The 17,082-nt window shown below is 40.1% G+C and overlaps 1 protein-coding gene across 1 annotated transcript; it reads left to right on the top strand.

Moving 5' to 3' along the window:
- The first annotated feature begins 7,120 nt into the window (after window positions 1-7,120).
- Window positions 7,121-10,372, top strand: LOC120849263. The gene is made up of 3 exons (XM_040221455.1): window positions 7,121-7,187; window positions 9,079-9,249; window positions 10,335-10,372. Exons 1-3 carry the CDS (start codon window positions 7,121-7,123, stop codon window positions 10,370-10,372), a joined length of 276 nt encoding a protein of 91 aa, XP_040077389.1.
- Window positions 10,373-17,082: the final 6,710 nt, after the last annotated feature.

Genomic DNA, 17,082 nt, shown 5'->3' with positions numbered 1-17,082 from the left:
ACCTAAATTGTCGCACAGGTCTGCCAGGGGAACAAATGTTGCGTAGGATATTCTCGCCGCCTCGGGGGCAACGTGCATTATTTTGAGGTCGTCCTTTCGGCGAAAACAAGCTTTTGCTTTGTTCAACTCCACGTGCAGTGAGAACAATAATTGTTCCATTGTACCTTGCGGCACTTGTTTACGGTTTACCTGAAAGACGTTGCCCCTCTCGTGGTTATTTTTGACGATTTTTTATTACAATTTGAATCGGTATAAAATGAAAATATAAATAAAAAGAAAAGTGTTTTCAGCGACTGTCAAGTATACTTACACGAAATACTTATCGTGTATTCCAAGGCGAACAGTGGCTGGTTTCGCATGATTGAGAACCATAGGTGCACGAAATTTTACATTATGTAAATTCGTTAGTCACACCATTGTTTTACAGATTGTTTCTGTTAAAATATCCCCTTCTAAGACAGGAGCACACCGGTCCCACCACTGACCCGTGGCGTGCCACATCGAACAGACACGTGGTCGATGTTGTTGTCTGAGCGTTGAGCCTTTGTTCGCAATTCGGCTGGACAGGTGGTGGAACTTCCGGCAGACGAGGGCAGTGTGCAAGGCCGGTAGTATCCCTTCGTCGCGGGAATAGAACGGGCGGCGCAATGATGTGCTTGCTTGCAGTGGGATGCTTGCCTCGAAGAAGAGAGTGTTCTGCTGGTCACTATTTGTAGAAAGTGACGTGGTTTCTTAAAGTGTATAGCTTATTAATCTGATCATTACACTTTGAATATAACGACGGACGAACTTCGTGTTTCCTCTGGCCCGCTGGTCCCAGATCGTCTCTCTCGGCCATCGGCGGGGACCCTCGGGAAAAGTCGCGATGGATTCTCCACCACAGAGCCGAAGCTCTGGGATGGTGTTGGTACCCCCATTGCGGGCAATGACTCATGGCGTCAGGAGTCCCATTTTTATGTGTCTTGGTAGCAATGAACAAACCACCATACCTATGTGCCTTTTTGTGTTTGCGTATTCTAAAGCGATCACTTTTTTTGAAAATCTACTAAAGATTGCTTCAATGAGCTTGTTATTCAGGTGGACGTTGCCAGAAGACGGCAACGTCCAACTTCGTTATGTTCAAAGTGTAATGATCAGATTAATAAGCTACACACTTTAAGAAACCACGTCACTTTCTGCAAATAGTGACCAGAAGAACACTCTCTTTATCGAGGCAAGCATCCCACTTCAAGCAAGCACATCATCGCGCCGCCCGTTCCAATTCCCGCTACGAAAGGATACTACCGGCCTTGCACACTACCCTCGTCTGCTGGAGGCTAGATCCGCCACCTGTACCCCCGACTCGCGAACAAAGGCTCGACGCTGAGGCAACAACAAAGATAGATTTCTGTTCGACGTGGCACGCTGCAGGACTGTTGCGGGATTGTGTGCTGCTGTCTTCAGAAAAGGATATTTTAACGGAAACATGCTGTAAAACAAAACTGAGGCTAACGAATTTACATAATGTAAAATCTCGTGCTCTTATTCAAGCGAAACTAGGCACTGTTTTCTTTGGTATAGACGATAATTTTTTTTTTGTGTAAGTATATTTGACAGTCGCTGAAAACGCTTTTCTTTGTATTCATATTTTCATTTCATGCTGATTCAAATTGTAATAAAAGATCATCAAAAATAACCATGAGAGGGGGCAACGTCTGTCAGGTAAAGCGTAAACAAGTGACGCAAGGTACAATACAAAAATTATTGTTCTGAATGCACGTGGAGTTGAACAAAGCAAAAGCTTGTTTTCGCCGAAAGGACGACCTCAGAATATAGCACGTTGCCCCCGAGGCGGCGAGATTATCCTATGCAACATTTATTCCCATGGCTGACTTGTGCGACCATTTATGTGAACATTAATATTGATTAGAATTTTTAGATTATTATGTGAATTATTAGATTATTTTGTGATTAGATTATGAGAATATTATTATTGATTAGAAGTATTGATTATATTGATTAGATATAAGGGAAAACGAATTAAAGTTTTTTGTTTATTCCGTGAGTCTACTGCACAAACAATTCTAAAATAAGTTTAAAAAATCGTCGTCTTCTAAGCTTGAAGATAAAGGAAATCACTGCATTATTTTTGTTCCTTGCTGATTAAGGTTTGCTACACTGTTAACAAAAGGTTATTTGGGGTAAAATACAAACGATTCGTAATAACTCACAGAAATATACAGGCTCCGCAAGGAATAAACAGTCACCAATACCCCTGAGGGTGTAAGATTGATCATAAACACACACCCGAACGTCTTCACAATTACAAAGACACCAACGAGCACTTTGAAAACACACCTGCTGACATCATCATCATCGGCCTGAATGACCAGAATAATGCTCTTCCGGCCATGGTGGAAATAATGTCCACCGCGTCTGTTTACTCTGCCGCTGTCTTATCGACGCCCGCTGAACGTCATTTACTAGTTTCTATTTAAATTTCTAGATAAAGTAAGCAAGAACGTTTAGAAGGTTCTCTATTCGCGTCTCCAGCTTGTTGCTCGCCCTCCCGCGGCGGAAACGGGAAGCACTCTAGTAAGGTCCCCCGATTCTCCTGCTCAGCGGGCACGGCGGAACTGCGGGCGATCATGGCTCGTGAAATGTAATTTATGAATGCAAACAACACTCTTCACTATCCCAACGTAGAGCTTTAGCCGGTATGGGGTTGTACCTTACTAGAGAGTTTTATAATGCGTATGGAAGCAAACGAAAGCTCTGTGCATTTGCGTTAGAGATGCGTGCCCCACGTTGTACGTGCGCCTCATCGCAATGCGCCAATCCAAGACCGCAATTTCGGGCTCCGCGCACGAGCTAACGCAAACACAAAGGGCTTGCGTTTGCTCGAATACGCAATACTAAAACTCACAACTGTTTCACCGGCTACCAACGCCAAAGGAACGTGCTGCAGTGAACAGACATGCAAGCAGGAAAGCGTTCCTTCGTGCTGGGAAGGTGGAAATCAGGAAAACGACGGCGCGTAAAAATGAAAGTAACTAGATGTTATCAAAAAAACTCATTAAACAAAATATATTTGTTCTTATTTTAAGGTTTTTGATCTGGAAGAAATTCGGGGGCGACTTTTTAACTCTTGCCGATCGTCAAAAGTCGCAGTTTTGTTAGCAAAATATGCCTTACCCCCAATTAATGTAATTTCTCATGGATTTCTCACATTAGCGAGAATGTTTTGATTGATATTATACTTTTTTTTAACTCGACAATTAAAATGCTGGATTTGGCACCAGTTATGATAATTAGCACACTTTTCATCGCCATACTTGTTCGCGCGATTGAAATTAGATCATAAGCAACATATTCCATTGAGGTAGCGCTTTCGACCACTTGGTTCATGATCACCTAAAGAAGCTAAAAAAATACAAGGACGAGGAAATAGAGAGACAAGAGCGCACTCGTAACTGAATTTTTATGTGTGAAAATAATCATATATATAGCTTCGAACAAACACATACTCTCTCTTAAAATCTGTTTAACCTCCGTAAGAAAAAGGAAAACTCATTCCCGATAAGGAGAGGGACGTGCCACTTATGCATTTTTTGCCCTTTGCCTGGATTTCGAAGGCCTCATGCAGTTCTCTAGAACCCCGGGTATCTAGCCAGAAACCTGGTGTCGCCAAATGACGGGACACATGTTCAACGACTGCAGTGTGTGGCAAGACGTCCCGATGGAGTGGCTTTCGTCGCCGCGGCGTGTTCTCGTGCACGATCATTGAAACAACTTCCCGTCTGGCCAATATAAGACGAGCCGCATGACGTTGGAATTTCCTATACAACACCCATAGTACACTCCGTGTATTTTGTGCTGTGCCTGGTATCACAGGGATCTTTCAATACAATGGAATTGTTGATCCTACGACACAGCCGCCCCAGCTTATTGGGTACAGTGAACACCCCAGGCACAGCGTAGTGTGAGGCAACATTCTTAAGATTATGCGTGACTGTGCGCAGTTACGGGATGAACACTGGGCGCGTCGTATTCCTGTGGCGGAGTTGCCTCTGTAATCCTTTAATCTTCTGTACCAGGCTCTCTGCTACCTCAATCAGAGTGCCCTGAGGGAAACCCGCTCTCCCAAGCCTCGCAACTTGATTATCAAAACTTCCTTATGCACTATGCCTGCAGGATTCTTTTGAGGGCCGCCTTTAGACACATAGAGGCAATACTTCTTTTCACGACTTTCGAATGGGCAGAACTATACGGAAGAATGAACCTTTTTTGACCTTGTCTGGTACGTCCAGCAAATTGTGGCCCTTCAGGAGATTTAACCGAAGATCCAGGAACTGCAACTGTCCCTCTTTTGGCTCCTCATACGTAAAGTTTAAGCCACTGCCACAAGTCCTAAACACCTCCAACACTTTCTTCACTTCACATTCTGCTGCGTCAGCCTGATTTCTCAGAATAAGGAAGTCATCCAGAAATCTGAAAAATTTTCAACCTGCTAGAGACCCGTAGTTTCTCTAAGATGGATCTTATGCACTCACCGAGAAAAATGTTGCACAACACAGATGCCACAAACGAGCCAATACAGATGCCCCCCTTTTGCACAAAGGTATCTCCTTCAAAAGAAACAAATGTATGCTTTAAGTAATAAGTGAGAAGTTCAAGAAAATGGTCAACGTTAATCCCAGAGGAACTCTGGAACGGACGAATACCGTTCCTGTCAATGCACTCTTTCACAGACAAAAACAGGGGGTCGTGAGTAACTAAATAAAAAAGTTCTTCGACGTCGACAGATAAAGCGCTTCGCGTTCCCTGCGCACCCTCCCTCAAAAATTAAATTATGCGTTCGGAATTTTGCACCATAAATGGGTCGTACAAATCGAGGGCTGTCAAATGTTTACATATAAAGGACGGAACGTGACATTGCCATGAATTTCTTTCCGTAACAATAACCCTGAAGGGGACCCCCACTTTATGAGTTTTTGCTGTAAAGAACATGTTCAGTAGCAGTTTTTTGCTCGCTTTGACAATTTTTAAACAGCTCGGAAAGTTCCATCGCGCTGCACATCTCCATAGCACGGGCTTTCATTTTTGTTAACGCTGGTGGACTGACTTGATTGAAGTTCTTCTGTATAGCTTCCTTTGCCTTGGTGCCGTAGAGGGCATCTGGCAGGACCACAAGGCCTCCCTCCCTCCTTGACCGCTGTGAGCAGCTTCAGGTTGTTTTCCAAAAAATGGTCAACGATACTGCTGGTCTTGAAGCATTTTGTCGTTCGACCAAGAGAGCGCTGGAGGACGTCGACGCCTTCGGCCACACACCTTGCTCCGTCATCTGGTTTGGCCTTATCTCCCATCCATCTCACTAGCGACAGATTTGTAACCGGGCGGAGGCGCGGTTCCTGGCAAAACTTCGGGCCGTTTTCCCGGCAAGACTTGATTCGCGGGGGAAGCACCACGTCCGCTAGAACTGTGACTTCTTCTTGCCTTCTTACGCTGCCACATGTGACTTCTTCTTGCCCTCATACGCTGTGGCAGCGTAAGAGGGCTGCGTTTCGTGATAACACGATTCACGGCCACCCTCTCGTGGATACACGTTTCATGACAAGCGTTTCGTCGACATTAACGTTTCATCGACATTCGTTACACGAATGTTGATAATCCTACTTTTCCTGGGAATTATGTTGAGGGAAATCCGGAGTGGCGTAATGCGCAACTCACGTAAAAAAATAATAAAAGTTGGTACATGCTCAATATCCAATTGGTATTTTTGGTATTTTTCTTATAGAGACGAGAAGTCACTTTTGGTAGATATTTGTAGAAAACAACAATATATGTAAAGGTTGCCTATTTGATTGGGACATATGTGGCCTTATATGGGAGGCCGATATACCCTATTTGGCAGACCCATATATGGATATATAAAATATTGGGCATATCCGGCCAGATATGACTGATGTGCTTTATATGGCGAGATATGCCCAATTTTTTTATATAACCATGTATTTTTATACAACTCCAGATATGCCATTTTCGTAAGGGATTGGTCACTGTGGGTTTCCACACGCTCCTTTCCCGGGCAATTGATATATCGGGCGAGAAAACGCGAAAATCATTCGAGTAATATCTAGAAAAAAAGGTCTATAAATTAGTTTGGCCTCTAATATCAATTGTCGTCTATTGGGCAATATCAATATGCCCCTAAAACCCATAATCAAAAGCTTAACTAACACATATTACTTAATTTTTATTTTCAGCATAAAAAATATTTTCTCACCTAATGAGCAACAAGACTAGTAAATATACCCTGAAGATAGCGCTCGTCTAACTCTCGCCCCCTTTTTTTAAATCTGTTCGAATAAAAATCTAATAGCATGTATACATTCTGAGAAGGAGTACAACATGAGGTGGGGGTTTTCGTTATGTATATTTCCTCAGTCTCCTCTCAGACTTGATGCTTACAAACACTGACTACATATAGTGTAAACATGCTTCTGAGTTTCAGATATCTGCACTACTTAAAAACTCAGTGATCATAAATTATTTCTACAAACATTAAAAGTTCCTTTCTGAATAGGAGTGTTGTACCTGCTGCCTTAACGGTTCGAATAAAGTTAAACTAGCTTTGAACAATCTTTGGAAGACAAATTATAAGATAAAGGTAGACTCCTTAAGCTTTCGCTTGACCCTCTACATTCTTGTCAAGGTCAATAACCTAGGATTATGTTTTTTGCGCAGGCAGGTATTGCCATTAAATTTTAATACAATTTGACATGTACCTCAACAAAGGTTCATATGCCTGTGTTTGTGCTCTGATGCTATCATTGTATTTTGTCTCTGAAAATTTGCGTCATTGTTAAGAAAACACAAAATAAAACTAAAATATTCTCTGGACACGTGGACAAGAGTCCCTGCTGCTTGTGACGCAGACATGTTTGTCACCATCTTACGTAGGGCGATATCCATTGTTACAATTTGCTACATACGACGGTCTTTGAGAGCAATGTATGTGAAAGCTATTGTCTCCTCGAAGAAAAATATCTACTGAACTCAGGCTGTCCCTACGCCAGCAGAGCACTATATATACCCATCCCAAAATCTGTAACCACATCATTCACGTCTACCGTCCAAGATGAAGGCAGCCATCGCAGCCCTTTGCTTGCTAGCTGCAGTAGCGTGTGTCGTTGCGCTGCTTCCTGGTAAGTCTGTTTCCCACGTTATCACGCTTGTATATTCGTTGTCTTATTAACATCATATGCTTAGGTTTTCAATTTCACTCCCCGCTGTCCATCTCTTACAATAGTCTTCATGTTCTTTCGAATCCACATAAAATAAGCACTCAATTTCTGAGAAATAAGCCAAACGTTGTGTAATTTAAGTCCCGTTTCACATCCTTTGCAACTGTTCTAATTAATTTGCCTTTCTGGGATCACCGCATTGGCAAACACTAAGCGAACACTAGTCAAGAGCATGTCAGAAAACGCCAATCTTTATGAGTTTTATGCAGTAAATATCGACGTTCTTAGACGTACATAACCACATCTTTCCCAGGCAGTGCTTCAATACTTCACAGTTTCATGCAATGTTTTTTTTGGCAACAATTATATTTCCTTCCCCTAGGATAACTCTCCGTCAGTTTGGTGCTTTTTTTCGAAAGCATTCAATGACAAGGTTTAACAGAATGCATAACAGCCTGTTTTACTAGTAATATATGGTCCCACGAGGATGGCACTCTACACCTCACTTTGAATCTTCGACAATTAAAGCACTACTTTTGTCGCGTTCAGAAACTAGAATTTCTCTATCCGGCAAATATAAACCTTCATTGCAAGCATACGGATGCGCTTTTCGCATTGTTTAGCACAAAATGTCATCATGCGATCAGAATATAGTGTGAAGGTGTAGCGATACAGAAAAAGCGAAACTGCTTTTTCTGTATTGCCATGCTCTGCTATATTATTGTATTCGTAGTTATGGTGCAAAACTATCGATAGTACTATCGATAGAATCGATAGTCGCCAGAAATTTGACTATCGATAGTAAAAAGACTATCGATAGCGCTATCGATAGTCGACTATTGAAATACTATCGATAGTGCTATCGACAGTCGACTATCAAAAACCTATGGATAGTACAATCGATAGTCGACTATCGGAAAATTATCGTTAATCGACTGTCGGAAAACTATCGATGGTCGACTATCGTACCACTATCGACAGTACTGTCGACGGTTTACTATCGATAGTTTTCCGACACTAGCAGTTTACGTCGCTCTCTCTTTACTTTTTCTCGCTTTATTTTTTCAAATGGCACACCAACTGGCCCAAGCACTTACCATCCCAACTTTGGTTCAGCTTTCAGTGATGACGAAGGAGGGAGTTTGGGCGAAGAGAGGAGGAAGGGAGGCGAGCGGCGGTGTGGCAACCGTGTCCGCTCTAGCGCAAAACTATCGATAGCACTATCGATAGCCTCCATAGTTGCAAAAAACCTAACCATCGATAGTAAAAAAAAAACTATCGATAATACTATCGATAGTCAACTATTGAGAAACTATGGATAGTACTATCGATAGTCGACTGTCGAAAAACTGTGAATATTACTCTCAATAGTCGACTATCGGAACACTGTCGATAATCGACTACCGATAGTTCTGCGACACTATCGATAGTTTTTTTATAACTATCGATAGTATCGATAGTCGATTTATCGATAGTTTTGCATCACTAATTCGTAGCCACTAAATGTTGAAATGACTTGTTTCTATTGTAAAAGATAATTATATCGTTGTGTGATGAAACCATCGCTTAACTGTTTTTTTTTCCGGTGGCGGGACACAGGAACAAAATGAATATTTTTTTTCCAAGTTATCGCCAGCGTTCTCAATTTTGCTAAATCGTTTGAATGGCTGCGTCTGTATTTATTTAGAGGGTCGCAAGGCGGCGTATATGTGAAAACCGTTTCATCAACAAAAGAAAGTAAAGCACTAAAACACTTCGAATTTTTTGTTTGTTCTTGATAACCACAATAGAACATGAAATTTGATTTATTAATTATCTTTCACGATTTTTTTTTTCTCAAAACCCTCTGCAGAAAGCATCTGCAGAGCACCACATCCTGAGTCGCTCTGCACTCCTCATGCTCCAATGAGTTGGACGTGGTACTTTGACAACCGCACTGACGACTGCCAGAAACACAGAAGATGTTCCAAAGGTTTCAATGACTTTGGAAGCAAGGAATGCTGCGTGGATTCCTGTCCATACGGTACGTTTCTCGATTGTTCTACTGCTGATATTTGAGATGCGAGAGAAGCTACTTCCTAAGCAGTTTCTTTTATTTCTGGTGGACTTTTCTTACCTTCTGTTTTGCAAACAAAGACTGTAATTATGGAGATTTTTATACTCCCACTAAGTAGCCTCTCCTCAGAATCGCTATCGTAGAAATAACTCGAGCAGGGTTTTTAAAATTAAACTTTGTATCACAGTTTCTGTTTCTTCCATCTCCATATGATACTGTCGCTGATTTTTCATACACTTCATGTTAAGCAACTATACTTATAAAGGGAGAGCTGAACAGGAAAAACGCGATATTTAAATTAAAAACCAGTTGAGATTTTGTCATAAAATACAGAACATAGCTTTTCGATTGTATCTGACTCTTAAAGTGCTTGACAGCTCCGAGGCGTGCCTAGTCCCAATCACCTTACTGAGCACCAGAGCCAATATTATAATACTATCAGCAGACAGGAGCCCCGAAGAGCAAACCATTACAAGTGTGATCATAATGAGCCAAGCCCTGAGCTTGTTTCAGTTGTCAGACAAATTAGGGAATTTGATATTGAGGTATAAGCACCTTAACATTGTGCTCATATTTAGGTATTAGTGAAAAAATAAATATTGTTGTAAGATAATTATTAGGAAAGGCGCTAAATTCAATTTTAAAAGTGCTCAAACACCAATGTATGTTCATTCTTCGCAAACCAAAAAATATATCCGCAATGTTTGTTTTATGTGTGCTTGTAGCAAAGAATGTTAAGAACAATGCTTGAAACATTTTCGTGTTTATACGCTTGCTGGTATTTTCAAATGAAATCCCCATCGACGATTATTTAAGCATACAAAATATCACTCAGCACGAACGACGCCCGAAGGATATCATGTTAAGATCCAATCCCAAGTTTGATGATATACAGTAGTTTAAATGATAGATCAATTTAGCGAAATTAGCCATTCTTAGGTTCTCCTCCGCTTAGTACATTATTTCTTTCATTTGAGATTGAACAATGAGTAGCTAGAGCAATTATTTCGTTACCATATTGATATCAACCTGTGTTATTTTAACGTGTGCAGGAAAACACCACCCACCCGGGCAAGCCAGGAAATGGTAAATATGATGTATAACTAAAAATATGATTCTATCTACCATGTCGACCGTTGATGACTAAGATTCAAAAAGAGAAACAGTAGGTGAATTGACGTTTAGACAGGGTGACATTAAACTGGTTCCAGTTTGGATGATCTTAGTCTACGAGTTTGTGGGGTGTTCAATTGTTCGGCGTAGTGTCATAAGCAGGCTTTTATATTTAACACGCATCACAAAATTACATGGAAGCGAACCAGTAACTCACCTTTCCAGATGTAAAAAAGGCTGATTTGGTATTTGATCGCTTAATTACTTTGCCCACGTTGAAGATTGTGCTCAACCTTAGCAAGCTTTAATGAAAAAGTCACGGCCTCCTAATGCTCTGGACTACGGCGCAGGAGAGCGTGTGAAGTTCATCATTTTCATTAATAATAATAAAAACAATAATGCAATAATAAGAATACTACTACTACTAATAATAAAGTTAATACTATTATTAATATTATTATTTCAGAAAATATTCTTTATTTTCGCGTGCCCAAAAACCACCCGGAGGTCTTCACTTTGGTGCAAAAACAACGTGACAAGGATGACGATCCGTATGGTGTTGAGATAAAATGTAGAGTGATTCCTAGTCAAACGAGAGAGAACGTGAATATTAAGATTGGATAATAGCGAATCATTTCCTATAATTCCATTTACTATCTTGTTCAAATAAATGAAATCATGTTCTGTTCTTGTTAGGCAATAGCCTGAGCAAGAGCTTATCTAGAACAAAGTTGTAATAAAAATAAAAGTGGCGCGTAAGATATCAGTCGTAAACGATGCGTATTAAGCGTTTTTGCACACTTTCAATTTTCGTTGACTGCGTTTCAGAAAAAGAATTCTAAGCTGCAGAACCAAGTTCCAGCGACGTAAAAGAAAGCGATATAAAATTCATAATGCAGGCAGGGTTTTTAAATTGCTGAATCATGCGAGGTATCAGTCCCAGCATCTATGTCGCGCTGCCCATGATCGTCACATGCGAAGTAAACGTCAGATCACTATCTATACTAACGCCAAGGCCTCTTACAACAGACTTGCGTTTCATTGAAGTTTACTTAATACATAACCGTTATATAATACATTCCAACGTCTGTAAAGGGACAGGACATATGTTTTCTGAGGGTTCAGTTTCGAGCTATTCACAATACACTGCTGAGCTATGCGCGACAGATCATACTGTGAAGTTTCGCAGGCGATAAAAAGCTTAATGCCATCTGTTAAAGTAAGTTTTGGATAAAGTTACCTCACTACTCGTCACGTTGCTGTTGTCGCTGTCCTTCGAGTGACATGGGTGAAGGACTTACGTTATTTCATCAAAGAAATCCAAACATTAAAAAATTTAAGTGTTATTTTCTCACCGGTACATTTCAACTTTTAACTTATATTTATGAAATATTATACCATACAAAGCAAAATATATCCCCTCTTACAAAGCTCTCCTCTTTACATTGGGAAATTTTCCAATTTATTGCTCGCTTTTTACGCATGAAATTTGTCAGCTTCCATATAATGTGCATCTACCGTATGTACCATAAGGCTTCGATACCAGTATGGGTGGCCCTCAAAATCAGTTTTTCAACGCATTGCACTGGGATTTACAACAAAGGTTCTCTGAGGCAGACAACAATTGAGAGTATAAATACATAAACGCTTCGTAGTCAAAGAAAAAAAACTGGTTTTGTCTATGGAAAGATTAGCGTTAAAGCTGTTTTTTCCTTAAAATTATCACAAAAACGTTCCTGGCTGTGCTGTCGTTTATGACAGCTGAACAATGGCTGGAATAGAAAAATAAACAATTGGCTTAACTATAATTACCCCCATTTGGCCGAAACAAGTCGTTCAAAGACAAAATATTATTTAAGTACAAGGGTGTATAAGCGAAGTATGAGGAAAATATATTTTTTGTCTTCGAATTTGCGTCAATTAATCAGGAAAGCCAATCTTACCATAATTTTAGTGAAAACTTCTACCACCTTGGGACTCCTGTGTAGAAAATCCTAGCACAATAAGTTGAGCAGCCGATTTATGTGGATCGTTCAAAATGGGATGAAAGTGTTAGTGCACACGCTGTACAATTGTCGTATACACTCGGCATGCAAGAAAATTCGAAATTATTTTCGGGAAAAGCAGGAGCCTCTTAGGTAATTCAGTTCATGAACGAGTGTACACTGATTTGAGTGAATGGAACAATCTTTTTGGATTTTAAATCAATAGTTAACTTTCAGAGAGAAAACTGTAGTCGACAGCGTGGCCGGAACCCGAAGCAAGGCCCGCTTTTGCCCCTTCAAGAAAGATTGCAACAAGGCGCCTACATGTTTCTGAATAAAGTTGTGCATTAAAAAATATTGCCGTAAATTTTGTTCTCTAGTTTTGAACCGTTTTGAAAACAAAGTTTGAAATACGGACTGTTGTAGTGCTTTTCTTGGTGTTTATGCTTCTCTACAGCACCATAGTTACTTATTTCAATATATATAGTATTATTAAACCTCAGAAACGCCTCTGTCTGTCGTCTGAACTATTTAAAAACCCATCTTTCTATTATAAGTTAACACGTAAGCCACAAAACAAAAATTTAGATTCTCAGAAAATAATGCAATGTTAAAGATATTTTAAAAATACAGAAATTCATTTCGATTGTTTTGACCTCCTGGGGCAGCCAGTCTTAGTCAGGCAGCTCTAAAGTCTTGTTCACACATTTTCGTTTGAGTGTGGGCTGCAACGGCTTGTTAATACTTTTTGACGAGAGGGCACAATGGCCACCCGTTGTGTACCCGTGGAACACCTCCCAAATGCGCGTCGTTTTTCCATCAATAAGAAAGTGGAATTATTTTAACCCACCATTTTTCATGGATAGGAGGAAGGTATGATATCTCAAATGCTGCAAGTAAACCAGTTATTCATTCATTTCAAATATTCCAGAGTTACCTAATAGATGACGACAGTATGCCAGTGCCTCCTCGTGAAAGGCATCGTTTCCTCGATCGCATAGGAACAAATATGTAGTAAAGCACGAATATTTTTTCTTATGGAGACGTTTTCCTTGACATGTTTTTATTGTTTATATTGTTTTGATGGGCCGACGATATATATACAGGATTTTGCTTTCAATTTCAACATATAACTTTTTTTTTTTTTCAAAAACGGTGTGTAAAAGTTAGGTGCATTCTGTGTCCACCAATTAATTGCCAGGCGGCGGACGTAAGATTAGGGTATAATCGGCATATTAAGTTGAATAATTAGATTTAAGAAAATAATTAAGTTTTTAATTACTTATTTTAAGTGACATGTTGGAAGTCCAGAATTGACGTCAATTACTATTAGAAGCCACGCCAATTTGAAAAATTTGCGACAAGGTAATGGTTTTTAAACGATATAACCTGATGACGTTTCGTGTTTTGTTGCCCGAAAAAAACGCGACACTTTTTTTCTTGTTTTTGTTTCCGAAATCTATTTTGCGCAAAAAATGTCACCGGAAGCCCGGTTCATTATACCGCTCAAAACGGGACGTCATCCCTTTAATCATGTCGTCACTATCTTGGCAGCGTGTCCTTGGCGGCTCCAGCGACAACAAAAGTGAAGACATGACCTACACAACTGCGTCACTTTTTAACCGTTACCGTGGGCAGAGTTTCTGATGATATTTTTGCAAGCAATTTTTAGACCAAGTGGGAAAACGCGAAGTTCATTCGATTAATATCTAAAAAACCAATGCCCATTTGAAAAGTATTTAAATTTGCCTGGCCTCTAATAGTAATTGCCGTGCATACTGCAATATGAATATGACACAGAAAAGGAATGAAAAGTTAATTAACACATTTCACTTAATTTGTATATATTTAGCGCAAAAAGCGTTCCCTTATCTAATGTCCTTCAAGCCAGTAAAAACTACCTGAAGACAGCACTCGTCTAACCTTCACGCAAGTTTTTTTTAAATATGTCTGAGTAAATATCAAACACCTGATATCCCTTCTGAACAGGAGTACAAAAGGGGATGTATTCGATGTGTATATTTCTTCAGCCTTTTCTCAGAACTTGATGGTTATAAACACTGACTGAATGATGTGTCAACATTCTCCTGAGCTGCAGATGTTTTCAGACTTTACAAAATCAGTGGTAAGAAACTATTTCTACAAATAATAAGACAACTTTTCTGAAGACGAATTTATTTATATATACAAAAAATCCACATCCTGGGAAATACCATACAATACCCCCCCCCCCCCCTCGCAAGTTGTAACCAAACTTTTCATCATGCCATGTGTATGTTCATCGAGTGCGCGAAAGTGAAAGGCAGTACTGATTTAAAACGTACATTTGTCGCGGCTGTTTTGTGCAGTCCTCAAATTAAGGAATTGCAACAACCCGTAACTGTAGGGGTGTTTTTTTTTTGTGAAATTACGCCTAGGGCAGATATTTGTGAGATATTATCTAAATATTATAAATTAGAGGTGCTGGTACTAGTGATTAGATAATCCTGAACCTAGGGCAATGACTAAAGTTTCTTAATTTTTTTTTTGTAGTGGTCCAGGTTTTATTAGGAGTCTACATTATATATATTTAGCCGATCAAGGGAACCCAACCGATGATTGGAAGTAAAGAAAACAATTTGCCAGTTGAATGTTCTTTGTCTAACCGTTTAGGTGCCTTGGCTAAATTTACGAATTGCGTACCCAACCTGCTTATCGTGACCTCGATTTAAAAAACCGTCTAGGCCCTTTTTTAAGTTTTAAACTTTGGTCATTCATATTTCTGTTTTCTAGTGACAGTTTTTTTTAACGTGGAGCGCATACTAATTCTAGAAATAAAATTGAAAAAATAACATAAGAACTACTCCCCATAAAATAGTATGTTATTGTCTTTCTGACAAACGCAGTACTTTTTGTGATTAGTAGAATCTATTTTTAAGATATTGTCACGGGTGGTGACTAATAAACAAGAAATAAACAGGAATAAATAAACGTTTAATGTGGCGAACTTGTGCCAAAAATAAAAGGGTACAAAAGAAAGATAACAACAGAGCGTCGCGGGCGTCGAAGGCGGCGAAGCAGCACGATCAAACGCTGAGGCGAGACTGAGACTCGACAAGGTCGCGGGCGGCCTCTTATCTAGAGTACGTCGCTATCTCGAAGATTCGGCGAAAGCGGCTCGAGCGTCGCGTGGTCGGGGCGAGAATGAACACGCACTTCCTAGAAAACAAAAGCAGAAGATACATGGATATAAATAATAGACCTTTTCACCCTCCGCCGCATGGGCGCTGCTATCTTGGAATCACGTGATGCGGCCGCCATTAGGTTGCTTCAACTTGTTGCTCCGCTCTCCCGTCCGCGCCTTGGCGGATGCGTTGAATTCGTGTTTTTCGTCGCGTTTCACCGCGTCTCTTGCCTTACTCCGTAAAGCGTCGTCCGATACTTAAACTTACCATGCAATTGCATTACATCATTCTGCGCGCAACTTCTGCAGTTAATTTTGTAACACGTTTTGAATCTTTTTTACCGTCGGCGTGCGGGATACGTGTGAAAAGGCTTTATAGGAACAGGAATCAGCGTTAGCACTTGCGCACATTGAATACATATATGACTTGAAGAGAGCCTCGAGGGTTCAAATACGAATAACTTACGAGAACTGAGGTTTGGTTACTAATAAGGGCGGAACATTTGCAATAGGAAGCCCAACGTTATTATATATATGAGTGCGCATTGGTGTAAAAGGAGAAGACAAAAACACTCAGCGCAATTAGCCACGTGTTTTTCCTGAAAGCATGGTGTTTTGTAGTCACAACAGATCGAAAGCAGTTTCTTTTGATTACACTATGGAACTTGTGGACAAGACGCGGGAACAAACGTTTAGCTTGAATTATTTTTTATGCTATAAACAATGGTACCTTAACATTAGGCAACTTGTTTGTTTGCAATATCACACCTATATCTGTTTTACGTTCTTAATTGCGTGTGTGATATAAGCATTCGCTTTATCGGTATATTTATGAATTCTACGGAATAGTATATCGTGCTTGGTCCCGTGTCCATAGTCTTTCAGCTGCTTAAGTAATTTTAATATAACCATGCAGTTTCAATTAATTTGTTTCAACACAAATATTTGGACTCCCCGCGTAAGAAACTGTCACAGACCACTTGATAGAGCCTATGATTTACAAAATGTGACGCCGAAAAGAATCCTTCTGCATGAAAATCACCTAAGTGCAGCCGGTTGTCCACGGCGAATAGGGAGTTACTTTCAGTAGCTGACGACGTCAAAATGTGCAAAGCGCATCGTTTCAAATCAGTGAACAGCTTTCTACACAGGTCAATTGGGTGGCGCCTGGCGTTCGACTTCAGCCAAACTTATCGGAGATCATTTCTTTTGCGCTCTTCAATTTCATTCGGCAAATTTTATGGAAGTTGAATATCAGACTTTATTTGAAGTCTGGCATTCACTTATCTCACCATTCTCATACCGTGAGAACGTCGTAAGCAAATGTTCATATAACAAAAAGTTTATTTCATAAGGCCAATAGTTTAAAATGCTGTTAATGAGTACTTTAGTTAAAGAAATTTTCTAGTCAGCCTACGGTGGTCTATCAAAATATTTCTCGAGCGCTTAATTTCTTTAAATAAAACAGGCAGGGACAATATCCCTTTTTTATATTATCTACGGGATTATATGAAACTTTTGTAGTCATTATAAAAGACG

Source organism: Ixodes scapularis, unplaced genomic scaffold (assembly GCF_016920785.2).
Source record: "Ixodes scapularis isolate PalLabHiFi unplaced genomic scaffold, ASM1692078v2 PGA_scaffold10__122_contigs__length_95168666, whole genome shotgun sequence".
Lineage (NCBI taxonomy): Eukaryota > Metazoa > Arthropoda > Arachnida > Ixodida > Ixodidae > Ixodes > Ixodes scapularis.
Note: the sequence above shows the minus strand (reverse complement) of the source record. Positions and strands in the feature narration are given on the sequence as shown.

Coding starts and splice junctions, on each gene's coding strand:
- LOC120849263 (XM_040221455.1), top strand. CDS start 7,121: ATGAAGGCAGCCATCGCAGCCCTTTGCTTGCTAGCTGCAGTAGCGTGT. Junction 7,188..9,078: donor TGTCGTTGCGCTGCTTCCTG/GTAAGTCTGTTT, acceptor AACCCTCTGCAG/AAAGCATCTGCAGAGCACCA. Junction 9,250..10,334: donor CGTGGATTCCTGTCCATACG/GTACGTTTCTCG, acceptor TAACGTGTGCAG/GAAAACACCACCCACCCGGG.